This window comes from Aulonocara sp. 'chitande type north' Nkhata Bay, linkage group LG4 (genome assembly GCF_057382095.1).
Source record: "Aulonocara sp. 'chitande type north' Nkhata Bay isolate Kocher_YH1m ecotype deep benthic linkage group LG4, A_spYH_male_GT1.1, whole genome shotgun sequence".
NCBI classification, from domain to species: domain Eukaryota; kingdom Metazoa; phylum Chordata; class Actinopteri; order Cichliformes; family Cichlidae; genus Aulonocara; species Aulonocara sp. 'chitande type north' Nkhata Bay.
In genome coordinates, this window is record NC_141347.1 from 27,257,631 (window position 1) to 27,279,390 (window position 21,760).

General features: G+C 38.5%; 1 protein-coding gene across 2 annotated transcripts in view; it reads left to right on the top strand.

Moving 5' to 3' along the window:
- Positions 1 to 4,266, top strand: part of olfm2a (olfactomedin 2a) — a 40,243-nt gene extending 35,977 nt beyond the window's left edge. For both annotated transcript variants that reach the window (XM_086289551.1, XM_086289550.1), the window contains exons 4-6: positions 353 to 572; positions 1,441 to 1,547; positions 3,284 to 4,266. In XM_086289551.1, the coding sequence (XP_086145677.1) occupies positions 353 to 572; positions 1,441 to 1,547; positions 3,284 to 3,958 (1,002 nt within the window). In that variant the 3' untranslated portion in view covers positions 3,959 to 4,266. The remainder of the gene's footprint in view (positions 1 to 352; positions 573 to 1,440; positions 1,548 to 3,283) is intronic.
- Positions 4,267 to 21,760: the final 17,494 nt, after the last annotated feature.

The window sequence follows — 21,760 nt, forward strand, 5'->3', positions numbered from 1 at the left end:
TTCAAAGGAAGTAAAACTGTATTTACAGACATGGAAAAACAAAATATTTGCTTTTTAAATAGATAAAATATTCCTTTTGTCCTTGAAAGAAGATAAAAGGACATCTAATTTCAGGGTATTGACATAAAATATTAAGAATAGACGTTGTACATCTCATTAAAAATCAAAGGTCTATAGTTTTGAACAGATAAACCAGAACCTAATGGAGACATAAGCTTTATGAACCACAAACACCAAGGGAAGATTGCACTCACTCCCATGTACTGACTATCACAGGGCAGTTGTGTCCCCTATCTTGACTATTCTCTAAGGGTGTAATCCTCTTCCCCCTTTTTTGTGATAACTATCACAGGAGTTAAAAGACAAGGTGACCCAGCTGCTCCCCCTGTTGCCAGTGCTGGAACAGTACAAGACTGATGCCAAGATGATCCTGCGTCTTCGGGAGGAAGTAAGGAATCTGTCCTTGGTGCTTATGGCTATCCAAGAGGAGATGGGGGCCTACGATTATGAGGAGCTGCGACAGAGAGTCCTGCTACTTGAAACCAGACTCCACTCCTGCATGCAGAAACTTGGTATATATGGAAACGATTGTGGGTGTTTGTATGTGGTCATTGTTACCCAATTAAAAATGTATTACCATATATCATTGCAGCATTTAATCAATTTGACAACAGTTGCACAGAACAGAATTAATGATTACACTAGGATCATCGCTGGTCAAAACTCTGTAGCATGTAGTTAACATTTCCACGTTGCTCTGATCTCAAATGATCTGCATAAATTGAGAAAAACTGGCCTAGAAAAATGGAATGAATAATAGATTGCATTTGTGTGTAATATGTTAGCTTAAACTGATGATTTTACAAAAACCCCACACATATAAACTGATGAGTTAACAAAAAAGACTGCAGTTACAGTTTAGCCCTTAGCTAATTTGCGTTTTATTATAGTTTTACATTTGAAAATGAACCAAGAGAATTAAAAAAAAAAAATAATGCTCACTTTTTGAGTACTGGGTAAAAACCAGGACAGTAAAACAACAATGGAAATATAAAAATGATGCCGCAAAGTCAGTCGGTGAACCAGTTTTTGTGTATTACAGATTTCAAAAAGCAAACACAAGATCGCATTGTGGAGAATCACAAATGAAAACAAGACAACAGAAGATGACTGCACAAAATATTTATCTACGCATTTATCTGAGATAATGATACAAATAGTACATTTTCTTAGTGTACAAAAATTTAAACTTCTACAGTGAAAACAATTGAACTGAACAATCTGAACCAAAACAAATGAAATGCCATATTTCAGATGAATTATAAAAGAAAACTAGTGTGATCTGATAGAGAAATCACCTGAGTGCATGTGCGTCTGTGTGGCCTCTTAGGTATGTAGGCATACATGCTTTCTTAATTCTTCTGCCTCTTTGACCTCCAGGCTGTGGGAAGCTCACTGGCGTCAGTAATCCCATCACAGTACGTGCATCAGGGTCAAGGTTCGGCTCCTGGATGACAGATACTATGATACCCAGTTCCGACAACAGAGTGAGTTTCTCAACTGCTGCATTTCACAAATACAGGAACACAGGATTATTATTATTATTATTATTATGATTATTATTATTGTTGTTATTATTAGGATAACCAAGCAAAGAGGATAACCACAGTCAACCTTCTCAGTGAGGAAAAAAAAGAAGAAAATATGTGTCAGGGCAGTGCCACTATACGGCACTTCAGTGACTGATGCACTGTTTTCCATGAAAATGACTTCTCATGAGCTTTCAAGGGGGAGAGAGAGTGAGAAAAATGGGAATCCAAAGCTGTGCCACTGATGGATAGCGTATCTTTCCCTCCTCCCTGTCTTCCTCTGTCACTACAACTCCAGCTGATTAATCACTTCATCATCAGTGGAGAAATGAATGAGATGTTTGGGCAAAAGTTTTCCAAATCACTTGGGTAATTACCAGGAGTGTGCTCTGGACCCAAATGATATAGTAATGGGTTCAGCTGATCAGACATGACATGCAGTTTTGTACGGCCAGGCACATGGCAAGAAGCAGCAGGAAAGAGACAAGGGAAGAATAATATAGAAGATTAAGGGTGGTCTATGGTGACTGAGATGAAATGGTGGTGTTGGAAAAGTGGAAGACTGCATTATTAGCCATGTGTAGAAGAGAAGGGAAACTGATTAAGTTTAAGAGGAGAGATGAGCTTGGCCTTTTTCTTTCCTGCAATGAATCATAACAGCCTAAATAGGTGTTGTGGACAGAAAAGGTCAATTTTTGTGACTGAATGTCCTGATCTTTGTCTTTAATCACCTGGCTCAATCACTTCAATCTCTCCGAGTATTAATAGGCAGATACATCAGCAATGCCACATTAAGATCCGCAGCAATAATCATAATCATTCTGGGGAAATTTCATTGTTGCTCATGAGCCAAAGGCAAAGGAGGAAAAAATCGGAATGTGCAAGAGCTTTGCTTTACTCAATTTCTGTCTCCTATTCTATTCTAGAGACCCAAATTAGCAGGCATAGGAGAAACAACGCTTAATGCTCTATAATCTCCCCTCCTACATAATTCAGCCGCTGTGTCTCTTCACCATCAGCTCCTCCCATACCCTTGCTTTCTCCTCTGTGCATTTGAAAATACTTACTCTACAATGGAGAAGCAAGCAAAAGTGGGACAAGAAAGAAAAATTGCAGTAAGAGAATCAGAAAAAGCAGTAGATCGTAGCAAAGCTTTCCTTCAAATGTTCAAGAGAAAAATAACCATCTAAGCCAACTGCAGTTTAATTGAATCAATTAAAAGCTGAACTGTGCCTCAATGAGAGCACTGAGGGAATGAGATGGGAAATGCAGCCAGAGAGGGGCCATGTCAGTGGAGAGATCCGCTGAGAGTGCTTGAGGAAAAAGATAGAGTTGCTAAATGGATTGATTTTCTGTAAATGTGGACTGGAAAGGGCAAGGAGCACAAGCAGTGGTTGACTGCAAAGCGCAGGCAACATCTTCACTCCCACATGCCTGGCAGATCAGTAGCTCTGCACACACATTGATGCATGCACAACTCAGAGAATCGATATACACACACACTCAAACAAGCACACTAAACATTCTTATTTTAGGCCATTGCAGCTACTGATAATGAACTGTGACTTACATTTTCTTACAGAAAGGTCAAGTTTAACACAACAATATTTTTCTCCAGTAATCTCGAGACCTTCTCATTAACTTATTTTTCTGACCTTTTTTTCCGATGTTATTCATTTTTCCTTTTTCCACAGGTGTGGTCCATGGACGGTTACTTCAAGGGACGTCGGGTCCTGGAATATCGCACAATGAATGATTTCATGAAGGGCCAGAACTTTGTGCAACACTTGCTGCCACACCCTTGGGCTGGCACTGGTCATGTGGTCTACAATGGTTCACTGTACTACAACAAGTACCAGAGCAACATTATCATCAAGTACCACTTCCGTTCTCGAAGTGTGCTGGTGCAGCGCAGTTTGAGTGGGGCCGGCTATAACAACACTTTTCCCTACTCCTGGGGTGGCTCCTCTGACATCGACCTGATGGCGGACGAGAATGGCCTATGGGCTGTTTACACCACCATCCCTAATGCTGGAAACATTGTCATCAGCCGCCTGGAGCCTCAGAGTCTGGAGGTGCTGCAGACTTGGGACACAGGCTTTCCTAAGCGCAGTGCTGGAGAGTCTTTTATGATCTGCGGCACACTATATGTCACCAACTCCCACCTGGCTGGTGCCAAGATCTATTTTGCTTATTACACCAACACATCAAGCTATGAGTACACAGACATCCCCTTCCACAATCAATACTCCCATATTTCCATGATGGACTATAACCCCAGGGAGAGGGTCCTTTATACCTGGAACAACGGACACCAGGTGCTGTACAATGTCACACTCTTCCAGGTTATTAAGACTTCTGGAGACTGAGGACCCTCAGACTGACTGATTTAAAAAATGCTGTGATTATTGTTCTGGGGTGTCAGAGGTGGGGGGCACAGACTATGGGAGGTGTGGGTTGGGGGCTTTAATGTATGGGTATAGGCTTGGATTTTTTTTTTTTTAATGAATTTCAAACTTCATAGAGTGCTATTACTCACATTCTCAAAAAACCATCCGACAGTAAGGTCGGCAAAGATACAAAAACTGAGCGCTTCTCTCTCTTTTTTTCTTTCTGTGATGAGTAAGCATGGTTCTTTTTATTTGTGATGATAAATAAATATCCTCTTTACCATTTATGCTTTTGTATTTCATTGTCACTTTGATTTCAAAAACCTTAGATGAATTTTTGGAAGAGGTGAAAAATCTGTCTGAAAATGTGGTTTCAAACGTGAAAGGCTCAAATAGGAGTAACATTTCCTTTGTCTGTGTTGTTAATGTTCCTGTTATTTCCTTGAAGCCTAGCTCAGACAGATACAAAGCACAAAAGATGCATTTAGAATAATATTGAAGCTATTTTTCTAGCCTGAAATACTTAAACACACAAAATATGCCAAATGATACCATTTTAAACCAATTAAAATAATGCAATAATTATATCTACTCTATTCTACCAAATCACAAGATGATGAAAGGACAGCATGAGAATACTGACAAGACCATTTCTAAGGTTGCATTAAATTATAGGTCTGGAAAAATCACCAAAGATTTTCCATCTGAAAACAACAGAGCACAGCACTCTGTGAACGCAGGATAATAAAATTCAAACAGCGTTGAATTTAACTGCAACGGCAACCACTTACATTTCATTTTACCAAGGTGAATTGAAAGTGCAAGCAAAACATCTGATAAAAAGAGCAGATGGTGGTGCAAAGGGTCGAGAAGAATCCACAGCAAATGAAAGACAGAATGTAAAAGGTATTACATTAGAGATGACACTTCTTTGTTATTGCTGCTTGTCAGGCTCCAATCTGCTTTAATCTTGTTAGTCCCACAGCTCCTCTCAGATGCTTTCTGCAGAAAAATGATAAAATGCAAACCACACAGTAGCACACGGCTCGCATGAAATTCTCAACCTGCAGTCCTTTTATTGCAGCTTTGTCATTATTTACCACTGAAATATTTCAGAAGCCATACTGGCATTTTGTGCTGCATGGAGGAGACAACAGCCCGCTGTGCTTCATTTCTGTGCTTTCATCTATAAGGTTTGTGCATGCTTTGCAGGGGTTGTAACATAAAATAATATCGTAGATTCAACTTTTCTCTTCTTTGTAGTAACCATGGTGGATTTATCCTAGATGACCTTTCTATCAATAAGTGCTACGCTGAAGAGAACCCCAATGAGTTCATACACAGTAGCAGCTGACATTTAAAGCACAATGCAATAAAAAAAAGGTACAAAGCATCTAACAGCATCAAACAGAAACAGTATTGACTGGGAAAAATAAAGGTTTTGGAGCTACCACAATATTACTTCACATGTAAAAGTAACTGGTTAACAAAGAAACAGATAAAAGTTAACAGAGACTGAATGTGCTCTTAACACAGGTCCACCACTCACTGCTCTCCCACTGCCCACACACACACACGCAACTGGTTTTAAAAAGCAGTGCAGCACATCCTGAATTTGCAAGAATATATACAACAGACCAAGACATCACCTATAGTATAAATAGAATTTCACCTTTTAAAAAACTTTATAGTTTATAGTTTCATAAGCACAAAATAGTATTTGAAGTTAGGCGTGACTGATTATGGCCATGAGTGGTAAAGACAGGACTGCATTTTCAAGCTAGCAAACGTTCTTGCTTTCTTCTTAACATAAAGAAAGCAAGGAAATAGTGACCCATACTAAACAGACAAATAAAGCCATGAGACTGGAAACAGGCACTCCTCTGAGAAATGTGAATGGAATATTTATCCATTCCACAAAATATGACATTTTTTAAGCAGTGGGTTTTTTTTTTTATTAATGTTTCTTCAAAAGAAACAGAGTTCAAAACAGATAAGAATCAAAAGAGAGCTTTGCAAGGACCAACATATGTGCTGTTGTGCCACCCAGTTCTCACACTTAGTGCCAGTCGGTGTGGCAATAACAAAGACAGAGATCAGGGGTATAAAGAATAGCACCAAATCATTATGTGGTGACCCCATTTGAGTATTGTATCATCACATCTGTGTCAGTCTAGATCATCTTCAGCTAAGGCCAGTTTGTCAGAGCACAAACCCCTGCTGCCAAGCAACAGTACTTATGTGCCATCTTTCCTCAGGATCATCTTAAGGATAAAAGACAGTAGGCTGAAAAAGGTGGTTGTGATTCAGGGCGTGTAAAAATGTACTGTAGTAAAAATTCAGAAGCGACATGTCAAATGTTTTTAAAAAATATATATGAGGGAAAAATATATTATAAGTTAGAGCAAGAGGTATTAGTTGAATAGATAAATTGAATTTAAAAAATAATAATTAGTGAAAGATGGTGATTTTGTGCTTATTAGCTAAATAAGTGTTTTTATTGTTCTATCAGAGTATGATGAATACAGTATGATGAATAAAGTGTGGATTCTCAGATTTAATATCTGAACAAAAATATTTCATCAACCCCTGTGAAACAGTTTTCTATTTGCAAGGCCTTCAATGAATTAATCATAAAAAATGCAAGCAATGACGCATGAAGTCTTAAACTCATGAATATCACTAACGTGTGATTTTCCTTCTTTCTGGTTATATGCGTAGCCTTTATATCAGTTATCTTCAGTTTTTATTTGTGTGTTAATCTTTCTACCTTTAGTTTTTTCTTCAGTAAAATGCTTGTTCAGTCAGGATGAGATCAAAAACTAACTTAGCTACTGAAGAATATTGCACTTTCTAGCTTTATAATACTCCCTGCATTGCTTTAGTAGCATTTTGGGTGATTTTCTATGTGTAATGAGAAGAAATTTACTGGATTTTTGCTAAAGTGAAAAGCAGCTCTACACACTTCAGAATGTGTTCTGTTTAATTATGAATTAACACTAGTGACGCAGTGCTGACAAAAACTACAAATGTATGTGCATTACACCACATTTTGCAGGGGATCTTGTATTAATTCAAATTACATGCCATTCCAAAAGTGCAATGGAAGCAGAGATTGACCCTTCGTTGATTGTGGATGAGAAGGCACAGTACAGTTTATATTTAGCATTTAAGCTATGCCTTTATTGCTCCTCAAGCATGGGATACTGTCATGGAGTGATTATGATATAACAGAAGCATAAGAATTGACACATGTGCAACAGTACAAGGAAATATCTTACGTAAAGCAAAAAACAGAATTTGTAAATTAGTACACGTTTAACAAGCTTGAAAGCATCTGGTATACTTTATTCTTCAACACAGCCTGAACAAAGCTCTTGGGCAGCTTTGTTGTAATTTCCTTAAGTAGTCATCTCGTTGGAATGTCCTTCAGGCTTCTTGAAGGATATTCAGAGTTCTTCTTTGAATGTTGGCTGCCTTTTGTTCTATTCTCTGTCAAGATGATCCTCACACGGCTTCAGTAATGTTGAGGTCCGGGCTCTGGGGAGACCACTGCATAGTTGATACTGTTCCATTGTGCATCTATCCAGGTATGCTTGTGCTGCATTGTCAGTTTGTTCAGGATTGTTGTTGTGCTGAAAAAAGAAGCCACTGCCAATCAGACAACGTGTTTGTGGATTAAAGTCTGATCCATAATGACCTTTTACCAGACCTCCTCTGTACATGTTGATGATGATCTGAAACAAAATCTTCCCATTTGGATTCATTGCTAAGCTTTTTTGGCTAAAAGCTATTTGGGAATCACATTGTTGATACAAAAATGCTATTTTATGACTGTCAGACTGTGATGTCTTTGACACTTCCTTTGAGTGATACATAGGTCAGCGTTAAAACAGTTTAACAAACAAAACACAATCCTCTTAAATGTCCTCAAATAAAAGGGCAGGACTGACAATCAGTATAATAAGTGAACCAATATTCAAGACCACTTTAAAACATTACAAGAACGTCTGCCTCATTGGAGGTGAAACATAAAGAAAGAAGTGCTGTACTGCACAGTACTGTAAATTGAATGATTGAATAAAATCATTTACCACCAATTTAAACTGTGGATTTAATTTAAAAATTCATAGTGACAATGTTTCAGATGTTAAATTGGGATTAGGGTTAAATTAATGGTTAAAATGTTTGAAATGACTTGCTGTGTTATTATTTCATCATTCCAGGCTGGACAGCAAAGTATAATTTTACAGCAAAGTTGTTGATTCATGTCATTTGTGGTAAAGTATGAAAGAAAGTTCATGTGGAAAGACCTTTAGCTATTTCTGCAGTTGCATTTTTCATTGTTGTTGGAGTCAGCTGTGACTTTGCACATTTTCTCATGGTGCAAAGTCACAGCTACAGGACCCCAGGAAAAACAAAACAACAAACTTTAAAATTAAAGTTTGCATGAATAATAACCAAGACAGAACGTATTAACCTACAGAAATCTCTCAGCATGAGCAGCTTCCATTAATGGAGAGCTGAAATCTAAAAAGAACAATAGGCGACAGAGTGGCTTTGCCGGTTTGATTTCCTTAAAGTGGTTATGAACATGCATTCGCATGATTGAGTGCAGGTGGCAGCGACAGAACTGGCTTGATAGAGTGCATGGGGTGAGATTCATCGGCAGGAGCGGAGCTACAGAACAGCTCGAGAATTAAGAAGCAAAGCCAGTTCCAGTTTAATCACGCACCCATCCTCGAGAAGAAGGGTTTGTTTTGATGGAAACACAATCATCTTTGTGAGTGCAGCTGGTCCTGAGACACTCCTCTTTGATTAAACTTGAGAGTACATTTGCTTTCTGTCCCTTCTACTCATACAGTAGGTCATGCAGCAACTTCTGTCCTCTGAAAGGAAAACTTGCAAATCACCCCAGCCTTGTTTTATGCATCCTTTCACTGTAACCTTTTACATCACCTTCCTCATTAATTGTGCCCTCAGCCACACTTGGAACAACACCCCACCTCTTGTTCAGATTCACAGTAAACATTTCCTCTACACCCTGCCCCTTGAGGTGACACAGAAACGCTATGAACAGGGCTTTGAACATTTGTTTCCTCATGATTAAACATAACTTGCACTCAGTTTCCTAATTTTTTTCCACACTCCATATTCATGTTTGAACTCTAAAGGCAAGCAAAGGTGCCGGGGTGTCGAGATGGAATAATGGGTTAGCTGGAGAAGACGCTAATTTACTCTACTCACCTCTTTGGAGAACCTTCCTCATTAATGTCCTCTTTAATTGTGTTTTAAACTTCCATTGATTCAGCACTTGTATCCCTAATCTCATTAGGTGCTGTTTTATGAAGGAAGGACAGTAGATCCATTCTGGGCTGCAACCACGGGCGATTCCATTTTATAACCTGATGTCAGAACGCTGCACTCCTCGCTGAGGCAGTAAAGGTTTACCCTTGAACTGATTTTTTTTTTTTTATGTCTCTTTCCGTAATTACAGTAAGATGCTGTTGGAGAAAAGAGATGAAATTTTAGCTCTGGTGTGCCAGAAGGGAAAAGAAGTCAGGATACATAAATACAAACATCACAATGTAGCCACAAGCTGAGCAATAACAGGCTGGTAAGTCAATATAACTGAAAAAAGAAACTTTTAGAAAAAGGAAAACACTTTTCACCAGCTAAAAAAATGAAAGATGCTAAAGGAGCCACAAATCACATCCATATACAAAGGGAATTATTATATTACTTTTTCACCAGGTGGATTAAAATTGCAAAGATTTTAATGTACATATATTTCTCTTAATAAGTCACGATCACTGTCTAAATTAGATAGCAAATCTATTGTAATCAGGCCCACTGATGCACATATTGTAAGTCTCATATAAGCTATTTGCAGTTTTAGGATCGTGGAGTTAACTGGTTCACTGTTGCAGCTTCACATTAGTAGTATTTAACTGGTGAAATATGCATTGGCTTTTATTATGAATTTTACCAAGAAAATACAAGGTCATTGTTTGCAAATTTAGCGTGTTTTCCTGTAGTGAGTCTGCCAATCAACAAAACTGTAATGTCTTACAGCAAATTAGTTTTTCTTCCATTACTCCATGTAATGTTTAAGAGTCTTTTATGAAGAGCTTCAGGCAACAGGCTTTTTGAGCAAAGGTCACTCTCCCCCAAACTGTGTTTTTCAGACTCATTCCACATGCAGCATTAAATCCCAGAATGATGGAAAAAAAGGCCAATCTTTGTCTGCTTCATCCATTAAAGTGACAACACTTTGTTTTGCAGGTCCCAGAATTTATGATTAGTAGTATTAAACTGCATTTGCTTTTACCGCTGATAACTGCAGGTGACCCTGCTCTGTGATGTTTTAAGAGAGAGGGAACTTTTTGTTTAAATGGGCCATCAGTAATTGTGGAGGGCAGAATTTTACAAAAATATTTCAATCATTCTATTCAGTTGATATTTTTTGTCATGCATGTTGTTTGAAAGTTTTTGTAGTTCTTCAAAATTGTTCAAAGTTAGCCAAATTGGATAGAGAGGCTCTATCAAGCCTCACAGTTTTCACTCCTCAACAGTATCCTGTTCTTGAGGAGCAACAAAAGCATATTTTAAAAGCTAAAAATAGCCTCTGTACATAATCTGTATTCACATCGACCATCATCAGTTGCCTGGAATAGCACAATAGAGCCACTCCTATCTGCAATGCCAAGTTTCCTAAACATATACCACTGAACATCATAGCCAAATACGTAAACTTTCATTCTATACCCCCAAAGGATTTTACTCCTTATGTTCTGAGAGTTGAGAATTCTCCCTGCAAGATTTGTGCCCAGCACTTCAAAACCCTGTCATTATAGAGTACTTTGAGTAAGCTAATGACAAAACAAAAAAAAAAACAATTCTCAATTTAAAAATAATACGTAAAATGTGGAAAACCTGAAAGTTTGAAGACTTCCTGAATCCTTCTGCTTACTTTAATAAAGTATGTGTAGCTTGTAGATACTGCAGGTGGTATCAGTATCTGCTCATTTGGTATTTCCTCAGCTAGGCCTATCAAACCTACATTGGTCTCTGACAGATACTGGATAATGTTTTTGCTTAGAATCACTGCAGAATAGTTGCAGTTTCAGGCAACCTGCTGGAACTGACGATTGCTGATGTCAATGCAGAATATCTACAGCATTTATATTTAGCAGCTAAGCTTTTATTTTGTTGCTGCCCAAGTACGGGAAACTGTCGAGGAATGATTATGATATTACAGAAATTCTCTTAAGCTTACATATTAGTGCTTCTGGTGGAGGTGAGTTTGAAGAAAGAAATCAGTTTCAGACTTGGTGCAAACAGTATGGGCACTTTCCTCTCAAAGCATTGCTCTATCAGGCCTGCAGTGTTCAAAACATGAAGGGATAACTGATATCCTTTTGAACATTATAAGGAGCTATTTTGAATAAATTCTCATTCTAAGGCACCAGCACAGACCAAAAGCTTTCATAAATTGCTTATAAAGTGTTACTAAAACATGAATCACTGGATATTTTCTCTGTTACGCAGGTTAAGCACTGCTTAGCCTACTTAAGTCAAGAAACCTCCCAGACTCTGAACATAACTTCAAAGCAGGATAATAGTCATAATGAGTGTTTTTGTGTGTGTGTGTGTGTGTGTGTGTGTGTGTGTGTGTGTGTGTGTGTGTGTGTGTGTGTCCAATTCAGCTCATTTGAAATATTGCCCATTTAAAAAACTGCAGAGAAGATGGCAACATTTCTATTTTGATTCAGGAAGTATTATATTAAACATGTAAAGAATGGAAGTGGAGCTGTTATCAGCTAAAGATCTGAATCATTCTCACTTTTACAGCTTGCTAATTAACCAGGAAAATTCACAATATTGCCTTTGTTTTCTTTCTTTGGATTATGACAATTTGTTTGTAGTGCCAATAGACTCACTGCAAACTGAACTGAGAAATAGTGTTGAAATTGCAGTTATTTTCAGATATCAGACAGGCTTTATTTAATCTGTTTGGTAAATGGATGGTTCACAAATGAGAGCATTTTCAAAATTTACTTTTTTGCATTAAACCAGCGGGAAACATTTTGACATGTGTTTAGTAAGTTATTATGTTTTAGTTTAGCGTTAATTGGTCCGACCTACTTAACACCATTGGGTTGTATCCCATTACCAAAATCAGTATAGGTAGGAGGTTTGTAATCTTATAAATGGGGGGAAAAACGCTCAGGTTTGTTTACTAGTATTTTTCACTGGCTGGAAGCTAATATTTAAACTGGATGGATGTGTTTATTAAAGTAGTTTCTGTTTTCAGACAGGGTGCAGATATATGAAACATGCTCAGAAATGCAGGGCTGCTCATGAGCAGCAATAGAATACAGGAAACATCAAATATGGCAGGCTAAATAAGAAAGTTCAGGCAAGGAAAGTAAAATGTTGTGAAGGAGACAGAGTGACATACAAAGTGAAATCTAGGTTAAGTGGGAAGACTGTCAGAGACCAGGCCTCATGTACTGTATGTCACGGAAATGAGATGCTGTTCTCTCCCCAGAAGATCAAAAGATCTGTCTGAAGAGACAGAACTTTTTCCTCTTTCCTCTCTGTTCTGTGGCAAATTACAGTTTTTAAAAAGAAGAAAAAAATGTGATCCATCAAAAAACACCAGAGCATGGCCATGAGACCTCCTTTTTATAAAAACCTGTAGTTGTAAGCCACAAATATACAGAACTATAGCTGGATCAAAGTGCTCCATTTCCAGGACCTCGCTCTTGTAAACTGGACTTCATAGGTTAATTTTTTTTAAAGTTAAATAGTTTTAATTGTGAATCAGAACAAGTTTGTCTCTATATGCATTATATTTGCTCTGTATTTTTTTTTCATAGTAGATACATGAACTAATATATTTTGACTTTGTGTGAAATACTACCAACTCACAACAGAACCTGTTGTTTTTAATTCACACCTGCCCCAACAGATGATTACAGATGACTTGCCTTCAGAGCAATCCATCTGACTGAACATCAGAGCAACACAATTATTACAAACATGCACAACATCTTGTACACACAAAGCACAATTTGACATTTTGACCTTGTGACATCTTTGTACTATAATACATGTCTCCTCTATTGGAGCATAAAACAATTTAGACAACAGCCTCTTTAAACCACTGAATACATTGTAAAGGTAAATATAATTCAGATGAGGAATTTTGTCAATGTGATGTAAACAAGATTAGTTCTCTTCACATAATTCATAAATTAACTATTATGGTTTGTGCAAGGAACTCAAAGGCAGGACGCACTGGAGTTCAGTGTTTGTGATTTTAATGAACACATTCTAATTTACAATCCGTGAGTATTTACAGTAACTAAGAAAGATAAACAGCTACAAACAATGGAAGTTTTGAGTTTGATTTCCTTGCAGGTTAAAGTCCAGTTACCACCAAGCAAGCAAAGCTTCATTATTAAAAGAGCTGAGTTACATTACTGTATTTGTGTGGTCCAACAATACAGGAAAACTGGGGTTATATACTGTTGATAACTGTAGATGAACATCAGGTGGTTCAACACCTGAGAGAATGGCGAGACCATAACACAAGCATGATCTGATTCTCAGTAATATACGCACAAAAAATAAAATTATAATTTACAATTAGATACACAACATATATGACATATTATTGGATGTAGAGATTTTATGCTCTGGTGTTATTTTTTTATGTACGTTGCTGATTTTTTGATCCTTTATGTTTTGAGCACTATTGGTAGCTGCAAGTTACATCTGCTTGTTTGTAATACTACCATTTCTCAGCTCAAAATAGATATGTGGGAATTTGATTTTTTTTTACTCCTTATACGATCAGGATTAGCTGAAAATTTATTGTAAATCTCAAGTAATAGTTAGATTTACAATTATTAAAAATGTCATGACCCTTAAAAACTACATTTATATTGCTCTAATTGTGGCTGAGGTGTTATTGGTTGCCTCTTTAAATAGCGAATCTTTTTCTCGTGCCATTTTCTCTCTCCCTCTCTTCCTATCTCCCTCGCTCTGCCCGCAGTCTGTGTGTGTGTGTGTGTGTGTGCTGAATTTTCCTCCAGGTTGAGAAACATGTGAGTTCATATTGTTCCCATATAACTGTTGTATAATTCATGTATTTACAGAATATGTATTCAGTTCCAAACATCCAATAAATCTTCATGATGCACACACATTCATAAAATGATTTCCCAGTATTTCCCCACACATCCATTAAAACATAATCTATGTGTCCATGGACAGACTTCTGTCCCGAAGTTTGACATTTAATAACAGTTTAAGTATTCATTTATGTGGAGGAGCACAAATGACTCAGAGTGTATTCACTGAAGAAAGAAATCCATGAGGGTGGTTTCGTACTGGTGTAATTATTTCTCTTCAGCTTGCGTTTGAAAGAAAATCCCACAAACAAAATACCTGTTTTTTTTTATAAATAAATATGCAGAGGCATTACAAAGTTTCCACCAGGGAATTGCTGCCTTTTCCTGCCTCCATTGCGGCACAACAGGGCCCTATCCTGACACCTCCAGAGCAGCACAAAGTAAAGGTAATTAAAAAACAGTCGCCTCAGCCCCACCCATCCGTAAACATTGCAGACTGCAACCATTGTGCCACATTAATATGCAAATTGGAGAAAGGGCTGCAATCAGGGTGCTTTACTGATCCAGTTATTAAATCAAATTTCCCCCAAACAGGCATCAGGAGCTGCTGAGGTAGTGAATGGGTTTTCCCTCTTTCTGCGCATAGTAATGAGCCTTTATCAATTTTACATTCATCACGGGGGTAGGGGAGATGGAGAAGGCGGTGCATGATGGCACCACCTCCCCTGTGGCAGGCCACCTCGCTCTGCAGTGGCAGTCATTCGCAGGGTAGTCCATCAGTACAGCAGCCATTGGACACAAGGGTACCAGGATCATCATATCATCTTGCCTCTCTCTCCTCTCAGTTCTTCTGGGACCGCATGCACAGCTACACACCGAGATGACATGATCGAATTTTTCAACGGCATCAACAGGTGATGTTACACAGCAGCCAGAATGCTGCAGTCTCCAAGGAACTGCAGTGTCAAACCACTAAATTTGCTGGTGATTGTAGCAGACTGCAATTCGGTGTGAATTACAAACAAATACACCGTGTGAGTTGAACACAGCATGTGAATGGACACTGACACAAAAAGTAGTCTCACTGGTGAGGCAGTGACACTTTGCTAGAGAAAATGAAGACGACAGGTTACTGTTGTTTCTTATGGCAAATGTGCACACACTGATAAAATGATCTTCCTTCAAACTCGTCTTCCTCAATATAAAAACACTGGCTTACAACAATCAAATCAGCGAAGATGAGAGCAGGTGAAATGACGGCTTCCTCCTGGGAGATGTGTGGGAACAATTGGATTGTTTCTCTTACGTGCCTTCTTTTATTTGTATCTGAAGTGACCTTGGGCAAAGACTAGAGTGTGGGGACATTAGCAAACCAGCAAGTATTGTTATAGCAATTACTAGGAAATCACTGGGCCACGGGGAGCAATTATGTGCTTTGTGTTTACAATCCAGCATAGGAGAGCGATGGGAGAAAAAAATGAAGAAGAGCAGGCACTGAAAAAATTGGGATGTGGGCAAGTAGGAAAGCAAGAGCGCAGAATGAGGTAATAAAAAAGCAGTGTGCAGTGGCAGAAATGGGAGGAAGTCGGCAGTCAGGTGTGTGAGAGGATGGTGAGGAGGAAAGAAGAGGTATTTGAATGGTAGTGAAGTGGACACAGTGAAGTGTAAGTGTAACAACAGTAAGAGAGAAAAGTGGAGGGACAAAATAGCAAGTGACTCTAGAGTTTCTAGAGCCTGTGATAGCTTGGATTTCTTATACAGCATCTTGGTCCTTTGAGGCATAAATTTAAACTGTTTCTGTGTCACCATTGTAGCTGCGTACACTGCCAGATGTGAGCAGTAACGAGCTGGCCTGGCGACATGGTCAGGCTGAGTCTGGGGTTTGGCTGATAAGAATGACGGGGAGGAGGTCACTGAGCTCACTGTATTGAGACATAACCGTCGGTCAGTTCAATTTCCTTAAGGACACAGGAGTCCAAGCTGCAATCAGAACATTTCATATCACAGTCAGGCTCCTCTTGCCCTTTCCCACAATCTCAGCAGAGAGGAGTTGGAGAAAGGAAGAATAATGAGAGAGGGAAAGAAAGAAAATAGGGGAAAAGTGTCAGAAGATAATTGTCGGGATGGGTGGGAAGTTTAGAGGTTACTGCAGTGGCCCAGAAAATCTTAATTTCCTGTCAGCGTTATTCTAACCAGTTATTAAGCTCTAGCTGATCTCAAGAGGAAACGAAGGGAGGAACATCAGAGAACACGTTCACAAACAAATTCAGTAAAGCCTGAGTGCTCAGACAAAAAGGCTAACACTGTCGGGATGTCGGGATCTGTAAAAGAGAAGAATCGGTCTCTCCCCAGCGCTTTCAGAGGAGAGGAGGAGCAGTATACATACAGGCCACCCAGAGGATCAAACAGCATGCTGACTGCAACAGAGGATTCTGCAACAAAGACACCAAACCACCCTCAGATGCAGATAAAGAAAGAGTGGAGGATGACTAGGAAGAGCTGAGGCAAGGACGACGTATACAAAGCAGAAATCTAAAATTGACTGGAGACTTTTAGGATGCCTGTGGACACCCACAGACCTGAAACAAAATCAAAGATGTAAAGTTTACATCATCTGCCTACTTAAAAACATGACCAAAATGTAGCCTTGTTTAAACTCCCAATTTTAGACAAACTTCACTTGAAATCTTTCAAATGGTCAAGCCTTTTTGTACTGATTCAGATGGTGTAATGAACCTTAGGACTAGGGCAGGGCAATATAGCCAAAAATATTTATCACGATATATATTTGAAAATTTGCGATAACGATATAACTGACGATATAATTAACGCGAGACAAAATACTTTACAACTCCACAACTTTATTAGTGCAAAAAAAAAAATCCCCCATCGATGTATTTTCACTTAAACAAGCAGCTGGTTTTTTATGTGCATTAAAGTTATATAAAACATTTACAGTGCAAATGCAAATTCCTTGCTGACAGTTTAACCAAAAGGCATTTCCAGTGGAAATTGGCCGACATATCCTCAGCATAACCATGTATAATATCCAAAACTTAAAAAGAGGTTATACACACACAATACGGTAATATTATGTTGAAGCACAGTACATATTACTTTGCGAGGCTCTTGACTCTGGTAGCCGTAATGCTCCAACAATCCATCAAGCGGTGCGACTTTGTAGCTTAGCAAAGTCGTACTAAAATATTTTTTGACAGATTTTTGAGCACCGTGTACCACATAAAATCGGTTCGGTAATAACGATGGATATGTGCTTTGGTGTGAATCTGATGGACGAAAGCCAAACCAGTTCCACACCACTGAAGTTGCACCATTTTTATAAACCAATTCTGGTTCATCTGTTTCATTTAACAATCTGCTTTCGCCCTTCTCATTCTCCGTCGCCGCCATGCTTTTTCCGCCATGTGCGTATGAAAACAAAGGCAGTGCACACGCTTGTTTTGCCCATATTCTATCGCAATATTTCATTTTCTTATCATTGCCTAACATTATACCGGTATTACCGTGAACGGTATGATATGGCCCAGCCCTGCTTAGGACCACATTGCTATATGGGGTAACATTATGACTCATTTAAGCAGGGCTGAAGCAAAGAATCAGGATCATATCTCTCTAAACAATGAAGATATTGAAAAAAATTGATTCGTAATTGATTCACAGCAGAAAATGAAGTGTCTGAGTGTTGATTTGCTGACAACAAGAAAACCCAAGTCCGTACTGTGCCTGAACAATCACATACCATCACATATTAAAATAATGTGAGAGTTGATATTTAGTGAACAAGGGAAAATGACATAGTGTGCCCTTATTTTTCAATTATCTCAGTCTTATAGTAGTTTGTCTAACTGTATTTGCATAGATTAAATGGTGTGTGGGGGTGTGTGTATGTGTTTGTGTAAGAGGTAGGAAAAGAGGTTTGACTGGAGTAAGATTAAACCAGTTTGCTGTTACAATGGGCATTGTGTAAACATTTAAAAAAGAGAAATAACTTAATAAATACAACTGTTAGCTTTATTCATATGTAATCTCAATATTAGATGCTGTATTTGTATTTTTTGTCTGAGGAAAAATAATAGATGCTTAGGAGTCACGTTAACCCCTGTAGTCACTGGACTTACACCTCTGAAAACACTGAGTATGTGACCACCATTGAAATCGGTTTGTCAACAGTGAATCGTTTTAATTGACACTGGAAGTTTTCCTTTTCCGCCAAAAGTTTTTTGTTTTGTTTTGTTTTTATCATTATTACAAGCTGCATTAACCCAGACAGAAAAAAGAGCAAACAACAGAGAAAAAAACAACAAAGCAGTCCTCCCAATCCAAACATGACAATCCACATCCACAAGTACAGGAAACAAAATACCCAGGCTCGCATAACAAAATCCCCATGTCAACTCAAAAGATACAACAAACCAAACCCAGTATGTTTTAGAGCAAAAATTACTCTGATTGACATTCTGTTAGATAAAAATCTTTTACAAAACTGAAAAGAGTCCCCAGACTTTTCCAGATGCCACTGTTTGTCTCCCTCTGAAACTGGAGGTTTTGATTAGCTGTATGTTATATAACCTTTTCACATTTTTGTGTTTTTACTTCTGTCCTAAAAGGATAGCTACAGCAACCCTGCAACTAATGACCAGTGATTCAGTAGACAGCTTTCCAACATTAGGTAATTAGCTCTGTTTAGCAAAGAACATCTTTACTGTTCCTCCAAATGGCAGGATTATGAACCCATTTAGACTGAATATACATAAATCATTGTTAGGGAAGAGCTTCTCACCAGTCACTATTCATTTGCTTGATAATGTAAATATCTAATCAGTCAATCACATAGAAGTAACTCAGTGCATTAAGGCATCTATAAATGGTCAAAATAACCTGCTAAAGTTAAATCCCAGCATCAGAAATGGGAAGAAATTGGTTCTTGGTGCAAGGCAGGCTGGTCCGAATATTTCTGAAATATTTCTAAAAGGTCAGAACTTATGCATAAAGTACATCAAACCATAAAGAACATAAAGAACATAAAAGCATGGATCTGTCTGGTCTTGTATCAACAGTTCAAGCTTCTGGTGGTTTTATGGTACTTCCAGAGGATAACAAGCACATCACACAGCTCAAATCATCTCAAACTGGTGTCTTGACACCATAACAATGAGTACACTGTACTCAAATGGCCTCGACAGTTACCAGATATAAATGTTATTCTGTAGTTTACAAACCAAAAGTTTGTTGAACTTTGAAGGGTAGCAGAGAAAATGGGTTCACACAAGTGGGTGGCTGAAATTATAGATGCATTAAAGAAACCAGATGCTGACAGAAGTATAAACAAGCGCTTTGTTGCAACAGCAAATTCATCAGCACTGAAAATGCAGAGCAAAGAGGAGAGGGATGAAGAGGTTGTGATGAGCAGCTGAGCAAAAGAAGAGCGGCTGATGAAATGATTAGAGTGTTTTGAAGTAGAAAAAGACAAGATATGGGCTCATTATCAAGAGCCATGGAGCCAAATGCAATCACTGAGAATGTCTGCTTATTTACATTTATTCAAAAACTCAGCCTCTAGTGGTAAAAATCTGTAACAACATCAGTTGTTTCAGAATCATTTCCTCTCAAATATGTATTTTTTGTGCTGAAATGTACGTGGAACGTCTACCAACCCTCAGGACAGGCGTTCACTATGCAGATAACAAAAGGTTCAAAATTAGTCTTTTTAGATATTTCCCACTGATATACAGTTCTACAACTAGCTAATAATTCTACTTCGAACTATGTAGGACACCAAATGATTACAACTATGCAGTTCAATGTATTGCTAGTTGTTGCCACAGGAAAAAAAAAACTGAGGGAAAGACAGAGAGATGAGCAAGATTCAAGACAGCCAACTCTAATATTGTTTCACTGAAGAGAATCTCTTGAGTTTTATTACCAGACTTCAACAGCAGCTGAACTGCAAGGAGGCAAACATGCTGTTATCTGTTATGCTTCTATTTCACCCCATACCCCATCCTCTTTGCTCTCTTTGTCATCTTTTTTTTCCTCCCATATACAGTATGTGACATCTAACACGCTATTTCATCCCTACTTGGCAAGCCCTCTGACTGAGTGCCTTATTTGCTCTCTAATGTTGTCAGGAATGCAGCAACCCTTCCTCGGGTCATTGCTTGAGGTTGAACTTGTATCTCACTGCCTGACAGAAGGAAAGGAAGGCCAAATGGAAAGTAAAGAAAGGAACGGGGCTCTTTCATGCTCAATAGGAGGGGAGAATAGAGACAGAGAGAATGCAGAAGCAGAGCAAGGGGGTTGGGCAGGGATGGGCGGGTTGTGGGGGTTCACAGAAGAAGAGCTGCAATACTGAGGTTTTTAGCCAGAGAAAAGAGACAGCCAGTCTGTGAATACACAGCACTACCACAGTGGGTTCCCCACTCTTATACAACCTTCCATCAGACTAAAATTTGGTACCTGACAGCAGCTGACAGCTTCTACAGCAGGAGGCAATACAGAAGACCACATGGCACATGCTGTTTATGCAGGTCTCTTGCATATGTATTGCATGTGCACATCCATGCATGAAATAGGGTTTATAGCTGCTGACGGGACTAGAGCTATCTGCAAACGTGATGTATAATTAGGACTTTATTTGCATCAAGCTTTATTTGATTTGAATTTCAAACTGACCCACACACACGACAGTAGTTCATATTGCTTGTTTATGTGTTTGCCTTTTTCATGATTCAAGAGAATCATTGTGTGAGAACAATCAAACTTCACAATATGCTCTAGTTGCCATATCAAAGAAAAAACCCTCAACCTCTATTGTGAGGGTATTTGTGAGTGTTTGTTGCAGCCATAGTCCACTTGTTCCCTTGAGCCTGGATTATACCTCCAGCATCTTAGAGTGCATTAGTGTCAGGTCCAAGTCACATAAATTTTATGATCAGACCGTGAGCATGAGGTACTAGTGGACATATTGCATGCCTGCCTGTTTTTTGTGCCCGCACTTGTCCAGGACTGAGGATTTAGATTACAATACCTTAGCTTCACATGCACGACAGATAGCCGACATCAAAAATGTCTAACCTGAATTACAAGGCTGTCTTTTTGTCTGTGTAGATTCTCAGTCATCCAGGTCATAGTAGCCTAAGGAGTTTGGAAAGAAAGCGACTGGACTTCTTAAAGTTTCTTAGAGATGTTTCACCTCTCACCCAAGAAGCTTGTTCACTTTTAAAACCAAATGGTGGCAAGTCATAGTTATTTAAGCTCTAGTGCGGGTTCCCTTAAGAGGGTCGTTGACCCTCTATCTTTGCTAATTTTCTATAAATTTTTAACTTGAAGATGTCAAATTGTGATTGCCTCGGGGTCTTTAAATTATTAGCAACAATACAATACAAATAGATAAATACTCAATTTGTAAATTGTTAAACTTCTGATAACTCTACTAGGTTTACATGAAATGATCAATAGATCAAATGCCACAGAGTTATACCACCACAGGCTAAAGACAGAAAAGTCTTCAATGACAACTGAAAGGTTAATTTTGCTGACTCACTGGTTATTTCAGACTCTCATGCCCATGGGGCTGTGCATAACTTCTAATAGCCTGGAGGTTTGCTTGACAAGG